Below are 21,458 nucleotides of genomic sequence, written 5' to 3'. Positions count from 1 at the left end.
CTCAGTATGTCTCCTCCTGCCACAGCCTGAGGGACACTGATCAACTGTGATAGACTATTTCATTATCTGTATTAAACTGTATTTAGATAAACAGTGTACTATTTAACTGTGTTGTAATAATTAACTGTGGATATAGATCAAATGTGTTGTATTGATTAATTATATAGAGATGAATTGTATTGAATTATAGAAACTGAAATGTTAGTGTGATCAATGAAAATAAGATAAGATAAGATAAGATAAGATAAGATAAGATAAGATAAGATACTCACTTATTCAACCTGCAACGGGGAAATTCAAGGAGTTACAGCAGTAAACAAGAAGGTGTACAGTACAAGAATTCCAACAAGAATATATATATATATATTAAAAAAAATGTCCATCAGAGACAACAGCTTGGCCATAATTCTCTTGTCAGCCATATGAAGAGGCATCATTATAATTATTGTATCTGTTTTCTTTACTCTGCATTAGCAATAACCAGACTGTTCATTCAATAAAGCAATCTGAACTGAACTAATAACTACAACACAGTTAAATAGTCTAAATACAGTATGTATGTATGTACATGTGTCTATGTGCATGTGTATATGTATATATATACATGTGTATCTTTGTGTATGTGTATGTGTATGTGTATATCATAGGCGTTTCTAGTCCATTTTTGGGGGTGCTGAAGCCCCTCTAAATTTAATGCCAGCACCCCTAATATTTGAGAGATTATTATTATTTTTTTACTGTATGTCCTTTTTAACAAGCTAGAACATTTTCAAATACATACAGTGCTTGGTTAAAACGTACTATTTTAAAACAAAAATACAGCAGCTCCACCACGTTTTACATGTTGTGCATTGTATTTCAAATGAAAGTCCCAAAAATAAATCCAATGTCAATTTTAGGTATTTTTGGTACTCACTATAGGGGGCTGGTTTACTCCAGAAACATACATACTGGTTATGTATATGTTGAGGAGCTGCTGAATCAAAATGAGTTGTCTTTCCCCAGAAATTAGGGTTACCATATGTTTATTTTATGATTCCAATCCATTTTTCTCAGCATTTAAATAACCTTTATCAGATTGGATGGTTTAGTCACAGACTTTCCCAAAAAGTGTTATACTTTTCTTTCCCAAATGTGGGAATGAAATTGCATTAAAGTGTACAAAACAGTTAAATTGATCTTGCCAGGCTTAGCACCCCTAAACATCCAATCCCAGATTTGCTCCTGGTGTGTGTGTGTGTGTGTGTATATATATATATATATATATATATATATATATATATATAAATATATTATATTATATTTTATATCGGCAATTTTCCACATTGTGGAAAAATAAAGTTCTAATCTAATCTAATATATATATATATATGTATATGAATGTATATGTCAAATATTCCCATGAAGCTTACTTTGCCTATTTCAAATGTAAACAAACTTAACCTCAGAAGAGGTGCATTTATTTATTATTTCACTACAATTTTTTAATGTAAAAACTACCTCTGCTACTCACCACTGCACTATTATCATATTATTTTAGTCTGTACATATTAGTCATGCCTATTTGTTGTTCTTTTGTATTTATAGCTGATGTTATTGTTATTATTTTTAATTTATGTCTTATTCTTATGCCTTGTGCAAAGAGAGCACAGTTTACCAAGTCAAATTCCTTGTGTGTTCAAGCATAGCTGGCCAATAAAGCTGATTCTGATTCTGATTATTTGAACAGTGTCAGTCAAAGTGTATATTCAAATCCTATTCACATGTTCCAAATGTGCTTATTTTGAATATGTATTCAACTAGCTTGTTTGACCAGTTAAAGTCTGCTGCTGTCTAGTTCATCCAGAGATTGACCAATGTCTGTCACTATCTCTTTTTTTTTTTTTTAGGTTAGAATTAACTTTGCGCTCCACCCACAAAACACAGACACATTTATTTAGTCTGTTCCCTTGGTGAAGGTAATTCCCCAACCAGAGGAGAAGAGGCTGTGACATTCCATCTCAAAACCAACAACCCAATCTGTTTTTGAAACAGTAGTCGGCGTGCTGAAGCAGGAGCTAAGCAGCAGCACTCTCTCTCTCTCTCTTTCTCCCTCCCTCTCTCTCTCTTTTGGACCTGGGACGCCGAGGCGTAGGGGAGAGCTCATTCCATAACACGGCAGTCCTCCATGGCCCTGTGCAACGGAGAGAGCAAGGTCAGTGGAACTTGAACACTTCAGTCCATCGGCAAAGGGTTGCCCGGTTGGCTTCGCGGTAGAACCCTAGTTGCTGATGTCGTCCCCCCGGTCAATTCCGGCCTGTATTCACCTCGCGGGGAAAGTTAGAGAGCATGTAACATTATCACCAGTTCCTCTGAGAAGCACTGCTGTCGTATGCCTGTTGCAGTATTAACATGTTGCTCACAGCTTCTAACTAACCGGACACAATGTCTCAATTATTGTAGCCTGTAAAATCTGTCACACGTTTCGCCACTACACTCTGTTGCCTTCTTATGGAGGATTCCCACAGCACACCTTTGCCTCCAAGCACCGCGTGGGTTTTAGCATAGCAGCGCTAACTTAGCCAGCTGCTAACAAGCTAGCTGTGGTTTTAGCCTGTGTACACAACCCGTGAGCTAGCATGCTATATAGGCGATTTGATAGCTAGCTCTAGCTGGTCAGTCGGAAATTGTAAATATATACCAACCAACCCCTCACCTTTTGTTAAAAATGCATTTTGGAAAATGACTTTGATCTTTATGGCAAACTTCTTTATTTCATCCCGCTGTTGTTGGTTAACCGACAGCAACTGACAGTTTTGCTAACGTCGTCACCAAGCTAGTCTGAGGCAACTTGCGGTTACCGGGTCTGACAACTTGTTCCACTACCGATGTGTTACCAGCTGATTTGAAGCGTGATTGAAAAACTGTCGTGTGTTTTTATTCCTAAGATTTCACTTCTGGAGCTGCTGCGATTGCCAGCTGATTTCTAAATGTGTGTATTCATTGAAAACACATCGGCTGTGATGGTTAGATTGCTAGAATGTTTTTAGAGACATCTACGCGCGGAGGTGGTACCCATCACTACGTTGGGTCCCTATCTACACAGTTTTGGAATATCGAGTCAGCTATATCACTTCTCCATAAGTTTCTCACTGATTATAATTGTTTCCTAAATTTCATCAACCCCTTTGTCTAGAAAGTAACATGCAGGATTATGCCAACGCTCAGACAGTACCCCGTTTGAGCAACCTTAAAAAAGCGATGGAAGGCTCCTCATTAATGACCTTAACTAGCTCGGGGTTTCATGTGATTCTACTGATGGGCTGAATGGTTACAGAACGTTTCTCTTAAGTGACTGTCTGAATTAGATTTCACGTGTCCATAATTATGTTAGGCCTTATTGAGTCACATTTTCCTGGGATGGGCAGAGATGGATCACTATCAAGACTAGGAGTAGTACATCTCAACACATGAGTAAAAGTTTACTTTAGTGAATATTAGGGATGTAAGGGTACATCCAACCCAAGATTCAAATAGATTTTTTGTTCACAATATGATTCACTCACGATTCTCTAACGATTTTCAAGAAAACATGATTGAACTCAAAATTTAAATAACTATTATTATATTTCAATTCTCCGAGATGGACAGTTGCAATATATGTTGTAACTCAAATAAAACCACGGCACACTTGTTTTCTGCAACTTTCAAAAAAACTAAAATCAACATACAAAAATACCTTGTTGGAAAATTTCAGAACTATTATAGAGAAATGGAAAGTGAACAATTCCCTAATGAAAGTATTAAATATTAAAACAAATAAGGTAAATCTCTTTAAATTAATGTCTCACCTGCCCCTGTCCAATCAGAACCCCTCCCAACCTCCAGACCGTAAGCAGAATTGAATAAAGATGATTAAATGTGTTTTCCATGTAAACCTCAATTCGGAATTACTATTTCCATGTAAACACGAAGGAGAATACTTTAATTCCGAATTATTTCATTCTGAATAATTAATTCAGAATTAAAAAACATTGTGTAACCGTGGCCAATGTGTATTACTGACGGTATTAAACAGCAAAATGTTAACCCACTGAATATCAATGTGAGGAGCAGGCTTATAAATAATCTCTGTGGATGCATTGTCATAAAGTGAAGACTCAGACTTTAACATGTGGATTTACTGCAACAGGACAACTGAACAGATTCATATTTTGGACTCAGTGTCCATTTTTCTCGTTTTTATTAAGAAAAATAAGCATGTGATCATGGTCAGGTGTCAGCTGGGAGCGCAACTGGGTCAGAATCAGTCCGGCTGCAGATAAAAAAAGCGCTTGTGGAGACCTGTCACTCAGCTGCAGCCCCCAGCTGAACGTCTCCGCTGTGTACAGTCAGCTGATTCCGAAACATGCTTTAAACTTAAAACACCTCCACTCAGCGAGTGACGTGAGAGCAGCGCAAGAGACTTAATGATGTTGAACAAGCGGAGTATAATGCAGATAGCTCCTTCTAATGTTTGAAAATAATATCCAGATACAAATTTTGTTGAATTGATTTTAATCCACCCTGATTTGTATCGATTTTTTACCATCTTGCAAATTATCCTTACATCCCTAGTGAATACTAGTGGCAAGAGTACCCATGGATGAATGCTTTTCAGTTTGAACTCTGCAGGCACTTATAAAAGTGTGTGATTTTCTGAATGTGTGTCCACAGCTGGAGATCAGCAGCGCAGAGCAGAATGGGTCATGTGAGGGAGCGGTGGCGATCCTAGATGCTGGGGCCCAGTATGGTAAGGTGATAGACCGGCGGGTGCGGGAGCTGTGTGTGCGCTCTGAGATCCTCCCTTTAGAGACCCCAGCCTTTGCTATCAGGGAACAGGGCTACAGGTGAGCATGAGAAGAATATGAGACTGCTTTTTCCTCACTTTGTTAATACTATAAATTATCAATATACATGCCGTATGCTACTATTTGGTTCAATTATGTTTTCTTTCTCTTGTTAGAGCTGTCATCATTTCAGGAGGTCCTGCCTCTGTGTATGCAGAAGATGCCCCCTGGTTTGACCCTGCCATATTCACTATAGGAAAGCCCGTACTTGGGATTTGCTATGGGATGCAGGTATTTATGCACACTAGTACAATTCTGTGATGGTAGGGTTTCGTACGAATGTTCTATCTTCCACAATGTTCCAAGAAGTGTTTTTGTTGCACCTTGACTCTGAGCTGCTACACTTTACTATCATCCTACTGTAGTTCAGCTCTCCTGAACACCAGTTAGGACATTATGTTCTTCAAGGATACTTTGACTGTAGCTGAGGGATAGAAGGGCGTTATTTGCTCAGTTTTCTCAGATTAAAACCGGCTGCCATCAGTTTTCTTGCATCTTTCTCCAAATATAAGACTGCTGCAGTATATTTATACTATCCATCTTATCGCTCTCTCTCTCTTATTCAACCAACCCCAACTTGGTCGAGGCAGATGGCTGTCTAACATGAGTCTGGTCCTGCTTGAGGTTTCTGCCTGTTAAAAGGACGTTTTTCTTTGACGCTGTAACTAGCTAAATGCTGCAAAGTGCTCTGCTCATGGTGGATTTAAGATGAGTAAGATCAAGTCCTTTCAATAAGAGGGGACTGGATCGTATCCTGTCTTGATGTTGGGTCTTTGTTAATAATTTAACATAGGGTATGGTCTAGACCTGCAATGTTTGTAAAAGCGTCTTGAGATAATGTTTATCATGCTTTGGCGCTATACAAATAAAGATTGATTAATTTGGAATCGTATCAAATTGTAATATTTGTGTTCAACTGCTCACCCTGCTGTGCATGTTTGTTTTTTGTTCTGACAGATGATGAATAAAGTGTTTGGCGGCACAGTCCATAAAAAGAGTGTAAGGGAAGATGGAGTGTTTAGCATTGGACTGGACAATACTTGCTCTCTCTTCAGGTAATATGGTTGCCCAAGTTGATCTTTTCATGTGTTTTCGCACTATAGATATTTGTTGATATAAACAGTAATTCATATTAGCTTAATACAGCCACATGTCCATATATACCACCCCCATGGCCTGAAAGAGTGGACAGAGAAAATGAATTATCAGAAGACAGTACCAGACCACAGGTGGACCGGGGTTGGGTGAAGGAGCAGGGTCCAGTAATGGCCAATTACTTACCGAGGTAGTGTTTGCCTGTGCACACACCTACAGGAAGGGAGACTTATGGGACATTTGCAGCAGTACTATATTGTAGGTAACTGCTGGCATGAAATACATTTATAGTGTGTATTTATAGTGTGAAGGTGTGAGTGTGTGGGCAGATCCCTGACACCTTATTTGTCAGTAGAAATAGTTCAGTGGACCATACAGCATCACACTCTCTGACAAGCCTGGGATTTTTATTATGGAATTCCTCTTAATGCTCTTGTTGGTGGAGCATTCTAGCTATTATAATTTTTTATCTATTTTTCATGAATAGATGGTAGCAGTTTTTTATTAATGTCAGTGTCTCATTAACCTGAATGTACTCAACTGAATTGCTTCTTTCTGAACTCCTTCTTATGTAGTTTTATTAAACATTGAATGTGTGTGTTTATTTTATCAGAGGCCTTCGTAAGGAGGAGCTGGTCCTGCTCACCCATGGAGATAGTGTGGATAAGGTGGCTGATGGCTTTAAAGTCGTGGCCCAGTCAGGAAATATCATTGCTGGTGAGTTAAGTACAAGAGTAGAGTGACACTGGTTAACGTAATGTAACATTATAATGAGGACAAATAAATATTAATCCAGAAAGGGGTTCTATTTCCCCCAACTACCTGCTAACCAGACATTATCCTGCTTATTACCCAGCTACTAACTTCAAATACAAACACAGTGGGAAAAAAAATGATTAAAGGATAATTGTATTGATTTAAATTGATTTATTTACTGTTTTGAAAAATAGTGATTCGACTGCAGCGTTAGTGTTCCATGGTGATGGATTCTTATCTGCCAGTGGCGGTTGATTTAACATGAACTCCACTGAATTTCAAGAACATCTTCAGTTTGACTACTCTCTACTTTGTACATTTGAATGAATCATGCAAAATATTACTATGGTAAAGTAAGACATGATATATCTTTATTGGTTGCCATAGTAAATCACAGGCTCCACAGCATCATTTATTTAAATGAATACAATTCATATAACTCAGTTCAAATAAGCTTCAGTGTTATCTGCTGCAAAAATAAAGTCATAGACACACTTATAAATCAAAATTACTATAAGATAATGTAATCAATACTCCCAAATGGGTCATTCTACATAAGAAATAACTTTTTAATTGGTTCTCAGAAGTATAGTTAGATCTGAGTAAATATTCCTCTGTCCTTTTGAGTATCAAACTAAGGTCCTCTTTCTCAGAATGCAGTCTCGGGATGCTCTTAAAAGTTCAATCTCAGGAGTATCACTTATAGGTGATACTTGTATTGGTATATAATGTACTTGACTGTAGGCCATCCATACATTAAAGCAGCCACATTAATGTCATCTCTGTTGCCCTGGATGTTGACCTTCAAAAAAAAGGACAAAATGTTTATTTTTGATGTTGTCTTGGATAGAAAACTGTTTAAAATCATGAGGGCTTGTGTTACAAGTCTTGTTTTTTTGTCAATATTGATCTTGTTGTTGTTGTTGTTGCTTTAATCCCCGTTTTTTTTTCCTCCCAGGAATCGCTAATGAACAGAAGAAGCTGTACGGGACACAGTTTCACCCTGAGGTTGACTTGACAGAGAGCGGCATGGAGATGCTGCGTACCTTCCTTTTTGAGATTGCAGGATGCACGAGCAACTTCACTGTACAAAACCGCCAACAAGTTTGCATTGATGAGATCAAAGAAAAAGTAGACAAATCTAAAGTCCTGGTAAGTGAAACCTACTCTCTCTTCCCTCTTTTCACCTTGATCCACTGTCCTAACCCTCCATAAAGGCATACAAAAGGAAAAATAATGATTTAAAAAAGGAGACTTTTTGCTCTTGTTTCAGTTTTTTTCATGGGAGATAATTTAAATGCTAATGCTTGTGGTGCTGAATGCGATGCGTGGTAGCTGCTCAGGCAGTCCTGACTGCAGCAGCGTTGGTTGGAAGTTAGCAGAACCAATTAAACCCTCGAATTAAACCCTGTTTTATCTGAAAAGAGGTAGCTGACTCCCTGAGCAGCTCCAAACTGGGCCTCATCTCTGGAGGGAAGGGCGATAAATGAGTGTTAGAAACAGACTCAAAGCACAGGAGTTATATTTAAAGACACACATGCACATTCTGATTCTAATTTCTTCACCACAGTAGGAGACATGTATTATCACTGTTTGTTGCTAAACTGTCATAGCTTGTTACTGTAGTTGCGAGTGTAGCAATGGTTAACATTTGTGACTATCTGATGAATCCCTAAGGTGTTGCTGAGTGGTGGGGTTGACTCAACAGTTTGCACAGCTCTCCTCAACAAAGCTCTGAACCAGGACCAGGTGATCGCAGTTCATATTGACAATGGCTTCATGAGGAAGAGGGAGAGTCAGAGTGTGGAGGAGGCCCTCACCAAGCTGGGGATCAAACTTAAAGGTGGGGGCAGGAAGCTATCGCTACTGCTATTTTGGTTATACTTTTGTTGTAATGATATTCTATTCTATAGATTCATCAAGTTTTTGATGGAGAATAATGGAATCACAAAGACCAGATCACTTCTGTGTACTAAAATTGATATTTCACTCTGGATTGAACAAGATTTTTTTTTCTCCCTGTAATTATTTAGTCTTTTATTTGATATTAAAGCGGCAACCTCAGTCTCAAATTATGAAGCCCATGCAAAAGTGCTATAAAGTACAGTTCATTAAGTATCTGCTTGAGGCTGGCTGCAGAAACACCGGAAACCACATACACACCAATTAAGAAAGACTATCTTTACAGCAGGAATACCATGTTCACAGCCTGGTTCAAAAAACGGCTTCAGTCTGAATAGCTATTTTCCTATCCGCAAACACTGTACAGGGGATGGATTTCGTAATAAGGCGACAGTTCAGAAGATATTTAGATAACGAGTTTCACCCAAATAAGGACATGACTGACTTGATTGACAGGCGGGAACACTAGCTGTTGGCGAGGAGGCTCAGAGCCCGCCTCTTTACCTTACACTAGCTCGACAGCAGTTCAGCAATTCCAATATGGCCCCTGCTGTCGATTGGCTTCAGAAAAACGCTTCAGAACAGATGGGTGACGTCACTGATAATATGTCCATTAATTATACAGACTATGTATTACAGCTTATAGCTCTGTTTCTGATCATGTCTTCTTTCCTCTACTCCTTGTTCTCTTGCGTGTTGCTCATTGTAGTGGTTAACGCCGCTCACACCTTCTACAACGGAACAACAACCCTTCCCATCTCTGAGGAAGACAGGACACCACGTAAACGCATCAGCAAGACTTTGAACATGACTACCAACCCTGAGGAGAAAAGAAAAATAATTGGAGATACATTTGTCAAAGTGAGTGCAGAGTTTAACTTGATTATTTTTGAGTATTCCAAATATATTTTACAAAGCTGGATACTGCCCAGGTTTATCGTTCTGTCAGTTCAGCTTGCATTTGTCTGTAAATATTGCTGAATTTTTCATCTGTATCTTATTAGTTCACAGTTGTATCTGTCTAAATGAGTTGTGTGGTTACACAGGTGGCGAATGAAGTAATAGGAGAGATGAATCTAAAGCCAGAAGAAGTGTTCCTGGCCCAGGGTACCCTGCGGCCTGATCTCATTGAGAGTGCCTCTCACATTGCAAGCGGCAAGGCAGAGGTCATCAAAACACACCACAATGACACTGAGCTCATCCGCAAACTCAGAGATGAGGTACTGCACACTTGCACATGCACACATCAATGCTTAATTCATTTATTTCCCTGGTACATATGATTCAGGAAAGTGGATCAATACGTTAACTACACCTTTAAGAGTTGTGGATCTTGTAACATGAAGTCACAGAGAACTATCATGTAGTATCACTGAATCTTTTATAATCATTGTCTGGTGTTTTTGCTCTGTCCTTTTCTACCAATGCACAACTATGCTACATTTAAGCTTATTCTACATTCCCTCACTATTGCAAAGCTGATCCCATTGCTCTGTGATTCTCCAGGGAAAAGTCATCGAACCGTTGAAGGATTTCCATAAAGATGAGGTGAGAGCACTGGGGAGAGAGCTGGGCTTGCCAGAAGAGATTGTCTCCCGACACCCTTTCCCAGGCAAGTTTACACTCAAATGCTCGTTAACATTAATATTAGGGGTCCAACGACCCACAAAATTCATTGTTTGGTTCGATTCGATACGTTTTTGTCATGGTTCGAAACTTTTTCGATACAGAAAAAGAGAAATTTCCATACCTTTTTTTTTACTTGTTATTTATTGAAATTACCAACCTTTGTTTCAGCTCAAAAGCACATTTTTTTAAGTAATGCATATACGCACTTTAAAACCACATCACCCAGTCTAGCATCACTACTGGACCACGGAACAACTCTGCTTTACAACCGAAGAGGACACGCGTGCTTCCTTCTCGTGTAGGCGCGCGCTCACACACACATACATGAACATATGAACCCAGCAGACCGTAGTATGGTGAAATATATATTTCCAGATGAAGCAAAGTTAAAACAAATGTGGCCAAATTGGACCGAATGAATGTGGGAGGAGCGTGCAGTTCAGTGGACCTGGGCTCGACAATGCAATGGAGGAGTCGGCGCAGATCCTCTGAACTTTCAGCACAGAGACCCTCGTCAGAAGTTGATAAAATAAATATAAAATTGCGTATTGTTCAGTTCATAGGGCGTACCGAACCGTGACCACTGTATCGAACGGTTCGATACAGATACAAGTATTGTTGCACCCCTAATTAATATGTCTTTGATTCATGTACCAATTAACTTTTTCTGGCCTTCAGGTCCTGGTTTGTCCATCAGGGTGATTTGTGCAGAGGAGCCATACATCTGTAAGGATTTTGCTGAAACCAACAACATTCTCAAAATTGTCACAGACTTCTCAGCAAGCGTCAAAAAGGTCAGAGCAATAGAGAAATCATTGTCCTGTGTTTTCTCTTTTTAAACTTTCCTGAACAACAAAAAGGAAAGCTATCATTTAAGAAGGTGTTTTCAAACAGTGAAAGCTCACACAATGATGGGGCATTTGTGGCTTTTCTTCTTATCAGATGTATTATGGAGTTGCAGATGTGCAACCCCTGCTGGTTGCTTGGTCATATTGCAGCAAAAACCATGTCATAAATCAGATTTGAAGATGTTCTGAATCCAAATCATGTCATGTAGTGTGTTTCTTTAAACTGTTTGGATTTAACCAACAAAAGAGAATCTAGAACAGAAAGGAAAAAATGTTTTTGCTAAATATATCTCTTTCTGCTTTTTGTCCAGCATGTGATTGGATCAGTAATTAGCAGTTTCTTAATATGACAGTATAAACAAACTAAAGGTGAAGTAACTGTCTCGATTCTTTACAGCCCCACGCCTTGCTGCAAAGAGTCAAGTCTTGCATATCGGATGAGGAGGAAGAGAAGCTCATGCAGATCACCAGCCTTCATTCACTAAATGCCTTTCTACTGCCTATCAAAACTGTTGGCGTCCAGGTAATCAGTAAAATCCAATCAGTCACTCTTAATTTTTCACTTTAAATCGATAAGTTATGAAGAGTTATGACTGGTTAAAATATTTAAGACCAGGCTTCACTTAATCTGACAAAGGAGATCACACTGAGCAGTCACATGAGGTTGGTTATCAACCTTGCAAGTCAACCTGGAGTTAACGTTAGCATATGCACATGAACAGGGCGATGTAAGCAACATCTGACCAATCGCAGACATGATCTGCTGTCAGCAGGTTCGGTGCTTGGTCCTACAGGGTGGGGAGAGGAGGTTTTCATCGGAGGAGCGCAGGCCACAGGGGGAGTTGTGACGATGAAGCTGGTCAGTGAGATAGGAGGGGGCCTGGTTATTTAGGGCTTTGTAATGGCTCTTTTCCACCGGCCTGTCTTAGCCCTGCTCTACTCGACTTGACTCGACTCTACTCGGTTTGTGTTGCGTTTCACGGGCGCGGTACCTTGTGTCAGATACCAGTTTTTCGTACCTGCTCTGCTCTGGTTCCAAGCGAGCTGAGCTGATACTAAAAGGTGACGTTAACGGACTGCTAGCCACTGATTGGTCAGAGAATGTCGTCAACGAAGAGTCATGAGCGCGACGCCCAACACAGGAATCAACCCCGCCATTTTAAAAAAATGACATCAGTACTTTTTTGCTCTTCTTTTGCTTTCCTCTCTCGCTCAGCCTGCGACAGAAAGCCACAGACCAAGCAGCAAGTACACCATTGCCTCCATGTCCTCCATTGTTTGTGATTGTTGTGTTTGTGTCGCGTTCAAAATGACGTGAAGGGAGTTTTGCGCAGCAGTTTTGCGCAGCAGTGTTATGACGACCCCGCCCACTGTGAGACGGTACTCGGGCTGGTGGAAAAGGTACCCAAACCGAGTGGAGTCGAGTCAAGTAGAGCCGAGTCAAATCAAGTAGAGCTGGAACTGTATAGTGGAAATGGCCATTAGTCAGGAGGAGGAGTTTGAACTGAATACGTTGGGGGACAGGAAGCCAATGGAGGTGTCGGTGGAAACGGGTGATGTGATCGCGGGAACAGGAGGGAGTGAGTAGATTGGCAGCCGAGCTCTGGATGTACTGGAGTTTATTGAGAACTTTAGATGATGAACCAAATGTGTTTACAAAAATGAAAGAAGAAATGGCAGGAAAAAAGCGGTATGGAGATTGGCATAACAGAAATTAAACAAGATTCAATTTGACAAATGTAGTGATTATATATTTAATACAGTACAACATCACCTTTAACCCGTTTTAGCTTCTGTTCAAGTATGACGTCAGGAAAGCACAATTTTCTTATATGTTAATTACCATGGTGATCTACACAGATAAGAAGTGAACCACCTTTGTAGTACTGAAACCAAAGAGTTAACCTTTAAGTTCCCTCAATAACTGCAGATCCTGCTTGGTAGTATACCCCAAAGGCTGGAGACGTATCCAATCAGAACCGCTATGCTCTCAAGTTGAACAAAACTGCAGACTTTGGGCGTAACATAAACAAAACATGTCTGTAGAAACATGCTCTTGTTTTTATACTAGTCCCGGAGCACGCAGCTTCAACCCTGATCTCAAATGGGCTCTGGTGGCCACTTACAGAATCTATTCCATGAAAAAGCTGAGGCCTTTCACATTAAAATCACATCAACTTGTGTATTTGTAAATGTGTACAGAGGTTTTTGTTATTTTAGACATGGTATCAAAAAAAGTGTTTTTTTTTTCTTAATTGATTTGAGTAGCTTTTGGAGCCTATAGATATGTGTAGGACTTCCCATGAATATCCAGAAACAGAAAAAGTGCGGCATACTGTTTGCTTCTGTTTGTCTTGCTGTATTTCCACTATAATTTTGAGGTAAACCACAAGACACACCCACCCACACAAAGCCACCCACTTACTACATACTGCTGTCAAACGGTGACTGTGTGCCTGCTCCCTATTACTTCCTGTTTGATGCCAGAGTTCTAAATTTAACCCGACCTCAGACTGTTTGGCAGACGGGAGACAAACACAAGAAAGTTTTACTACCTTTGGAGTTTTGGGGAATTCAAACCAGAGGGAATGCACAGATTTTTATATAAACATAACTATACATTATACTGAAAAAATCGATAGTTACCCATTTACAAGAGCTGTATGATTTTGCAGCCCGTTTGTGTAGATTTTGATGTTTTGTTTTTTCGCGTCTCTATCCGAGAAGAGAGAGCAAAAGCTCTTACACCAAATATTTTTTTTGCTTATGATTTAAAAAAACCTGTGTCCTCAGGGTGATTGCCGGTCCTACAGTTACGTGTGTGGTGTCACAAGTAAAGAATCTCCACACTGGGAATCACTCATGTTCTTGGCCAGACTCATCCCTCGCATGTGCCATAGCATCAACAGGTAAGACACAAACCTTTGCTCTCAGTGATTTGTTTTTTCAGACTCTCCCTGCTACATATGAACACAAAGTCACATGTTCATTGAGTCATGTCTCTGTTTTTCCAGAGTTGTGTATGTATTTGGGTCCCACGTGAAAGAACCACCTACAGACATTACTCCAACCTTCCTGACCACAGGCGTTCTGAGCACGCTCAGACAGGCTGACTTTGTAGCTCACTCTATCCTTAGAGAGTCTGGTAAGTGTAAAGGATTCGTATCATGTGTGTAACTTCAGCCAATCTGCCAATGCTGCTTCTGTTTAACCACTTCTATTACATAGATTATATATTACCACTATAATTTAATTGTCTACTCTACATGCTTGTATCTGTATTAAGGGGATTGGCCCATAGACAAATCAAATATTTGTAGTGTTCTTCTATGAGAATAGATTTATTTTATAAAATGCCAGTGTTTTCTTATGACCATAGTTTCACTTAATATGTCATAATGCAACTCAATATGTGATTTATGGGCATGCTGTAAGAACAATTGTTCACAATTCCTTATATATAGATAACCCATATAATACTAATTAAGCTTATTTGCTCTGTTAAGACTTTTTGAAGGTCTGCCGTGTCCACTGCTCCTGTTTTTAGAGCTGGGACAGATATTTTATTTTCAAACTCAATGTGATTCACTCAATTTGAAACTCGGTGTTTTCAGCGCTCAGTGTCAGCTGTTTTTTTGTCACAGGGCTCTCAGTAGAAAAAAGTTCAACTTTTGGAACACCACCATGCTCATCAATGTCACTTCTTGACCGACCAATCAGAATCAAGAAGGGGTGGGACTTCTGAAATCTGTTCTGTTGGATCTGTTCTGCTGAGCCAGACGTCACTGGATTTCTGGTTTCAGAAAGCTTAAGTAAATGATGACCAAGCTGATAGCAAAACTGCTTCTTTAGCATCCACTTATAATTTAAATAGTTGAGTGGTTTATATAGAATTTAATCATTTAAAAAACAGCACCTAAAATCTGAGCTGCCCCCCGCCAAAAAAGAAGAAGCATAACGTTAGCGCTGTGCATTGTGGGAAACATTACACGAGGGAGACTGGTCCGCTGCATACTGAGAATTTTTCCAGAATCAGTACAACATCTGGGTTGTGTTGGCATACTGCAGCTTTTGCTCTTGCTCAAATACTACATACTACATACTGAATCTTGGCCAAATCAGTACGTACTGCTAGTATAGTAGGCGGTTTCGAAAACAGCCTAAGGCAACAACAATGGCGGAGATCCGAACGGTTAAGAAAAGTTATCAAACTTGTTTTTTGGGGTACAATTTGCGAGTTTAGAGCTGCTGCTAATGCTACAACATGATTTCTGTCAATAGATTTTACAGTTTCTTGTTGTAATGCCATTGATTGAAAGCATGTATGAAGCATGCAGCATTTTAAAACAGACCCAACGGTCGTTACTTAGAGAAGCGGAAGTGCTGCAGGAATATTTTCGTAATCTAGCCACAGTAAACGCTGATGAGAAGCGCTCTGAAATTGAGGTTGTTGCCGCTCCAAGCACTGAAAACGGCGGCAGTCGCAATTCCAAGCATTTTTACTAGTTCAAAAAACACCTTCAAGATTGTAAATGATAAATATACAGATGAGAAAAAAACCTGTCAATCTATTTTTTGTGATTTTGAAAATCAAGCATACAAATAGCAATGATGAATGAATTCTCAACCCATGAGACTCGGTCGGAGACGATGCAGCAACTTCCTAACTTTGTTCCTTTATGTCAAGTTTGCTCAGAAGTTTGGTTCTTCCTCCTTCAGGCTATTCCGGTAAGATCAGCCAGATGCCGATCATCCTGACGCCTCTGCACTTTGACCGTGACCCACTGCAAAAGCAACCATCCTGCCGGCGCTCTGTTGTGGTCCGCACCTTTATCACCAGCGATTTTATGACTGGCATCCCTGCTACGCCAGGCAACCATATCCCAGAGGAGGTATGCTATCATTCCGCCTCTATGCTTGGTCTCAGATGTTTGAAAAAGATTTATCTTCACAGGGAGAGTTGCATTTAGAGTAATTTATCATTTTTTTCTGGATCCTCAGGTGGTTCTGAAGATGGTAAATGAGATCAAGAAGATCCCTGGCATTTCCAGAGTCATGTTCGATCTGACCTCCAAGCCACCCGGCACCACAGAGTGGGAATGAAACCCCTCATTGCATCGTTCTTAAAGGACACACACACACACACACTCACACACACAATGCACAAACACACTTAGCAGATAACAGAGAGGGCTGGTGAACTCTTTTCCTTCTCAGTCCTCCCTTCTACTATCCTCGCCCTGCTCCTCTTCCTCTCCTGTACCTCCATCCCTCTCTTCAACATTCCCATGGAAGGCAGACCGTACTGTGACGGGCGCACATACAAAGGCGCTTCTACTCTGCCCTCCCCACAACTCCTCCCTGGTCTTAATATTTTTGGCGATAGGGATTAATTAATGTTGGTTATTGATAATATATTGTCATTTTTTGATCCATGTACAACAGTGTTTATCCTCTCCATAATGAAAAGGTATATTGCTGCTTCCTTTTTTGTAAGGTCAACCTTTAAAGGCAAGTGGTGAGAAGCTGTGAAAGTTCATTGCGTGGACTTTGATGTTGTGCCTCAGATTGTATTATGGGATGAGTTTGAACGTGAAAACAAACAAACGGTAGTGTCAAGAAAAAAAAGGAACATTGTAAAGGGGGGCTAAAAATTTTGAGTAATTGCTTCCTGACTTTTGTGTCTGATGTGTTCGTTTTACCACTGTAGGTCAGAATGTTTTTAACTGAAGACGATCCTCTCTGTTTGTTACTTTTCACTTTCTGCCTCTATACTGTGCTATGAAGAAGGTTGTCTGTTTAAGTGTAAAACTGCACAGACAACCATTGTGACCAATCGATAACTTTTAAGCTTCTTTTTTTTGCCAAACGTAGAACATGCTGTGGTGATATATGATATTGTGGGCTCCTCTGACGATCTTCTACATTTGTTGAAAAAAGGCTTTTGACTTGTTGCTGGACCCTTCGTGGACAGCAAGCCAAGATTAGATTCATTATGAAGACTAGTATGCAGCTGTGCTGGAGGCCAATATGATGGATAACTTTGTATGTGCCTGTTCGATTGCTTTTTGTTTATTCCTTTGGGGTGACCGAACGTGGATGTTTCTGGAAAGGAGAAGACAACACTTTTTCTCCTCATGCTGCAATATGTATGCTTTTCATGAAGAATAAAAATAGCAAGGGGACTAGCTAATAATGAAATTATAAGTACAGTAGAGTTTATAACTACATTGTGTAAATTGTTGTTCATCATCATTTGGCTGCTCATTGTTGTACAAGGGCACATTTATTTGCACATTTAGACCCGTTTTCACCCTTTAAGTATTGGTGCTTTATCAGCATAACATTCATTGAGAACTTCACCTTGTTAAAGTGTCAAAGGTCAGGTTAAGAGGACAGACTATTGCCCTCTCTAACATAAGTCCACTGTGTCTAAAACAGCTCAATTCTTCTGTCCACCACTGTCAAAACATTCAGCACTTCATATCGCTAGTCTTTAGTCTTGTCATTTAGATCTCAGTGAATACAGCACTCAGGTTTAACTGAGTTTTAACAAGTGTACCCCAAAATAGAGACATTTCACTCAGATGTGGTGGTTCTCATGCCTCCAGAACTCAACTTGTTTCGTGCCTCTCATCCTCTGTTAAATCCTTAATCTTTAGTTGCAAAATACTCTCAATGCAAACTGGTTCTCCTTACTTGTCTGTACTGCTATTAGTGTCTCCCTTTATTCTGCCTTTTTCTAAGTGGGTTTTTTTCTGTTACAGTAAGTCTCCGTTACAAACTACAGCCTGAGGATAATGGAGATACAATTTTGTAGTTTGATTGCAATATCAATAAGATTAAGTTATGCAATTTATTGTCTGATGTTTTTCTTTTCTTCAGTTTTGTTCAACAACGCTCATTCTCCTTTAGTAACGTGCCTCAAACCAAGCCACTGCATGCAGTTTCATCTACGATGACATTTGTACAATGGAAATCTGAGCTTTAATAAAGATCTTCATGTTGAAACTTCTTATTTCTATAATGAGCTACTTATCGTTTACTGCTTGACTTTCAGATATCTTCAATCTCAATCATCAATCTTTATTTGCAAAGTGCCAAATCACAACAACGTTATCTCAGGACACTTTAACGAAACAGCAGGTCTAGACCATACTCTATGTTAAATAATAAACACAGACCAACATTAAGATAAAATCCAGTCCCCTCTTCTCTCATCTTAATCCACCATGAGCATTGTACCTTGCAGTGTTTAGCTAGTTACAAAAAAAATGTCCTTTAAACAGGCAGAAACCTCAAGCTGAACCAGACTCGTGTTAGACAGCCATCTGCTGTGACCGAGTTGGGGTTTGAAAGAGGGGGAGAGAGAGATATGATAGTGATGATAGTGATGAGACTAATAGTAGTAGTAGTAGCAGTAGCTGTTGGCGTGTAAATGAATCTGAGTTACTGTACTTGTATTTGAGTTGAAATATTTGGTATTCTTTTCCCCCTTGGAAATTTTGGAAAGCTTATACAACAAGAACAACTTGTATCTAATTACGGCAAGAATCACAGCAGATGTAAGCTGTTGTGATATTTTGGCAGTATTACATCCAATCAGTTTTACCCCTACAAAATTGAAGAGCTATAAAATTGAGAATTTCACTCGTATCCTAATGTCTTAGAAAACACATTTAATCCAAGGACTCCTGGTTTTGGGGTTTCTTTTTGATAGTGCTATGGTTCATGTATTATATGTCCTATTTCTTGTTTGTTTTTAAAGCAGTTTCTTTTACAGCCTTGTGTTTGTTTCCCTCTTAAAATGTATAATGAAGGCTACAATTCCTTTTAATCATACCAGTTGTGTACCACGCAGTAAGTGAAGGGATCTCAGCAAAATGAAAACTTCCTTCAATAAAATGGAATAAAACTGAGTTTCAGGAAAGTGTTCAGTAAAAAAAGGAAAGTAGACTGGACAGTTAACTTGATCAGGTTTTTCTAGACTGCCCTCTCCTTCTAATTTTATCATGTGCCTCTACAAATGTCTGCACTGTGCACCATTTAGAACACTACTACACATAATTGATTTCTTGCTGAACTCATCAGTAGTATCACTCGACTCTCATGTGCCTGAGATAGATCACAAGGGCTCAGTCACGCATACGCTCGGAAATTAATCACAGAGCACCAGCACATTTTCCAGATATACATCTCTCCCCTTGAACTTTTAAAGGTTACACTTCCTGTGCGTCAATTTCTCATTATTTAGATTTCCTGCACTTAACGTTGTAAATAAATGCTGTATTCTGCCATGTTGTTTCAAATGTAATCTGGTTCCATTAATACTACACTGCTCAAAAAAATAAAGGGAACACTTAAAAATTACAATGTAACTCCAAATCAGTCACACTTCTGTAATATCAGCCTGTCCAGTTAGGAAGCAACCCTTATTGTGAATCAATTTCACCTGCTGTTGTGCAAATGGAACAGATAACAGGTGGAAATGAGAGGAAATTAGCAAGACAACCCCTATAAAGAAATGGTTCTGCAGGAGGAGGCCACAGACCACTTCCCTGTCCTCATCCTTTCTGCCTGATTTTTGGTCACTTTTGCATTTTACCAGGGCCCTCACCACTAGAGGTAGCATGTGGCGGTGTCTGCAACCCACAGAAGTTGCTCAGGTAATGCAGCTCATCCAGGTTGGCACATCAATGCATTCTGTGGCAAGAAGGTTTGCTGTGTCTCCCAGCACAGTGTCATGAGCATGGAGGAGATACCAGGAGACAGGCCAGTACACCAGGAGACATGAAGGGGGGCGTAGGAGGACAACAACCCAGCAGCAGGACCGCTATCTGCTCGTTTGTGCAAGGAGGAACAGGAGGAGCACTGCCAGAGCCCTACAAAATGACCTCCAGCAGGCCACTAATGTGCATGTTTCTGCTCATCGACTCAACTGTGAGAAACAGACTCCATGAGGGTGGTATGAGGGCCAGACGTCCACAAGTGGGCCCTTTGCTCACAGCCCAACACCGTGCATGCCGATTGGCATTTGCTAAAGAACACCAGGATTGGCAGGTTTGCCATTGGCACCCTGTGCTCTTCACGGATGAGAGCAGGTTCACACTGAGCACATGTGACAGACGTGGCAGAGTCTGGAGACGCCATGGAGAACGTTCTACTGCATGCGACATCCTCCAGCATGACCAGTTTGGCGGTGGGTCAGTGATGGTTTGGGGAGGCATATCCTTGGATGAACACACAGACCTCCATGTGCTAGCCAGAGATACCCTGACTGCCATTAAGTACCGGGATGAGATCCTCAGACCCATTTTAAGAGCATTTGCTGGTGCAGCAGTTCCTCCATGATGATGGCATTGATGTTATGGACTGGCCTGCCCATTCCCCAGACCTGAATCCAATAGAGCACCTCTGGGGCATCATGTCTCGTTCCATCCACCAACGCCACGTTCGCACCACAGACTGTCCAGGAGTTGATTGATGCCCTGATCCAGGTCTGGGAGGAGATCCCTCAGGAGAACATCCGTCGTCTCATCAGGAGCATGCCCAGACATTGTAGGGAGTGTATACAGGCACGTGGAGGCCACACACACTACTGAGCCTCATTTTGAATTGTCTTGAGGAATTTCCACAGAAGTTGGATCAACCTGTAATCTGATTTTCCACTTTGATTTTGAATATGATTCTGAATCCAGACCTCCATGTGTTAATGATTTTGATTTCCATCGATCATTTTTATGTTATTTGGTTCTCAACACATTCTACTTTGTAATGAATAAAGATTTTTAATTTCATTAATTTCATTAATTTCAATAATCGTGTTCTAGGATGGGTTGTTTAAGTGTTCCCTTTTTTTTTTGAGCAGTGTATTTGTGCTCAGCTAGTCCTTGTTGCCCAGTAGAAGTCCCTCAGTGTGCTGGAGGGTTCAGGTGTTTGTTTCTCCCTGATGACTGAAAGACAAGAGCAGACACGTTCAGTCAGATATCAACACAGCACAGACCCACACTCAGGGGAGAAGGCACAATTTTGGAACAGTAGCTGTGCAGACGAGTGTACAAGTTACCACATGCTGCTGCTAATTAACTCTTAGGCTGTAGCACTTTAACTAGCTGACCTGTGAGCTGACTGCTACACTGATTTTTATTTATGGGAGGAAAACATAAAGTTTAAAAGATGAGATTTTCTTTCAGATTTTTTGACAGAATGTAGATGCGTTTATCTTTGAGTCTCATATATTTGATTGGTGTTGTGGTGAAGATACATTTAGACCATTCCTTATTTGAGACATTCTTAAAAAGACTTGTGTTTTGAGAGTTTATCAAAAAACGCCCCTTTCTATGTTTTATATGAAATAAAG

The 21,458-nt window shown here is 40.1% G+C and overlaps 1 protein-coding gene and 1 long non-coding RNA gene across 2 annotated transcripts; one reads left to right on the top strand and one right to left on the bottom strand.

Moving 5' to 3' along the window:
• Nucleotides 1-1,650: 1,650 nt before the first annotated feature.
• Nucleotides 1,651-18,113, top strand: gmps (guanine monophosphate synthase). Its single transcript, XM_034700352.1, has 16 exons — nt 1,651-2,194; nt 4,696-4,868; nt 4,985-5,099; nt 5,826-5,923; nt 6,577-6,680; nt 7,678-7,871; nt 8,397-8,562; nt 9,331-9,482; nt 9,668-9,841; nt 10,128-10,233; nt 10,929-11,044; nt 11,496-11,621; nt 13,892-14,007; nt 14,113-14,243; nt 15,818-15,990; nt 16,100-18,113. Exons 1-16 carry the CDS (start codon nt 2,168-2,170, stop codon nt 16,199-16,201), a joined length of 2,073 nt encoding a protein of 690 aa, XP_034556243.1. The 5' UTR covers nt 1,651-2,167; the 3' UTR covers nt 16,202-18,113.
• Nucleotides 1,916-3,006, bottom strand: LOC117824864. The gene is made up of 2 exons (XR_004633736.1): nt 2,696-3,006; nt 1,916-2,173 (listed from the first exon to the last, which is right to left on the bottom strand). It is a non-coding gene; the product is annotated as an uncharacterized LOC117824864 (long non-coding RNA).
• Nucleotides 18,114-21,458: the final 3,345 nt, after the last annotated feature.

The sequence above is a fragment of the Notolabrus celidotus genome, chromosome 14 (assembly GCF_009762535.1).
Source record: "Notolabrus celidotus isolate fNotCel1 chromosome 14, fNotCel1.pri, whole genome shotgun sequence".
NCBI lineage: Eukaryota > Metazoa > Chordata > Actinopteri > Labriformes > Labridae > Notolabrus > Notolabrus celidotus.
This window is presented reverse-complemented; position numbering and strand designations above follow the sequence as displayed.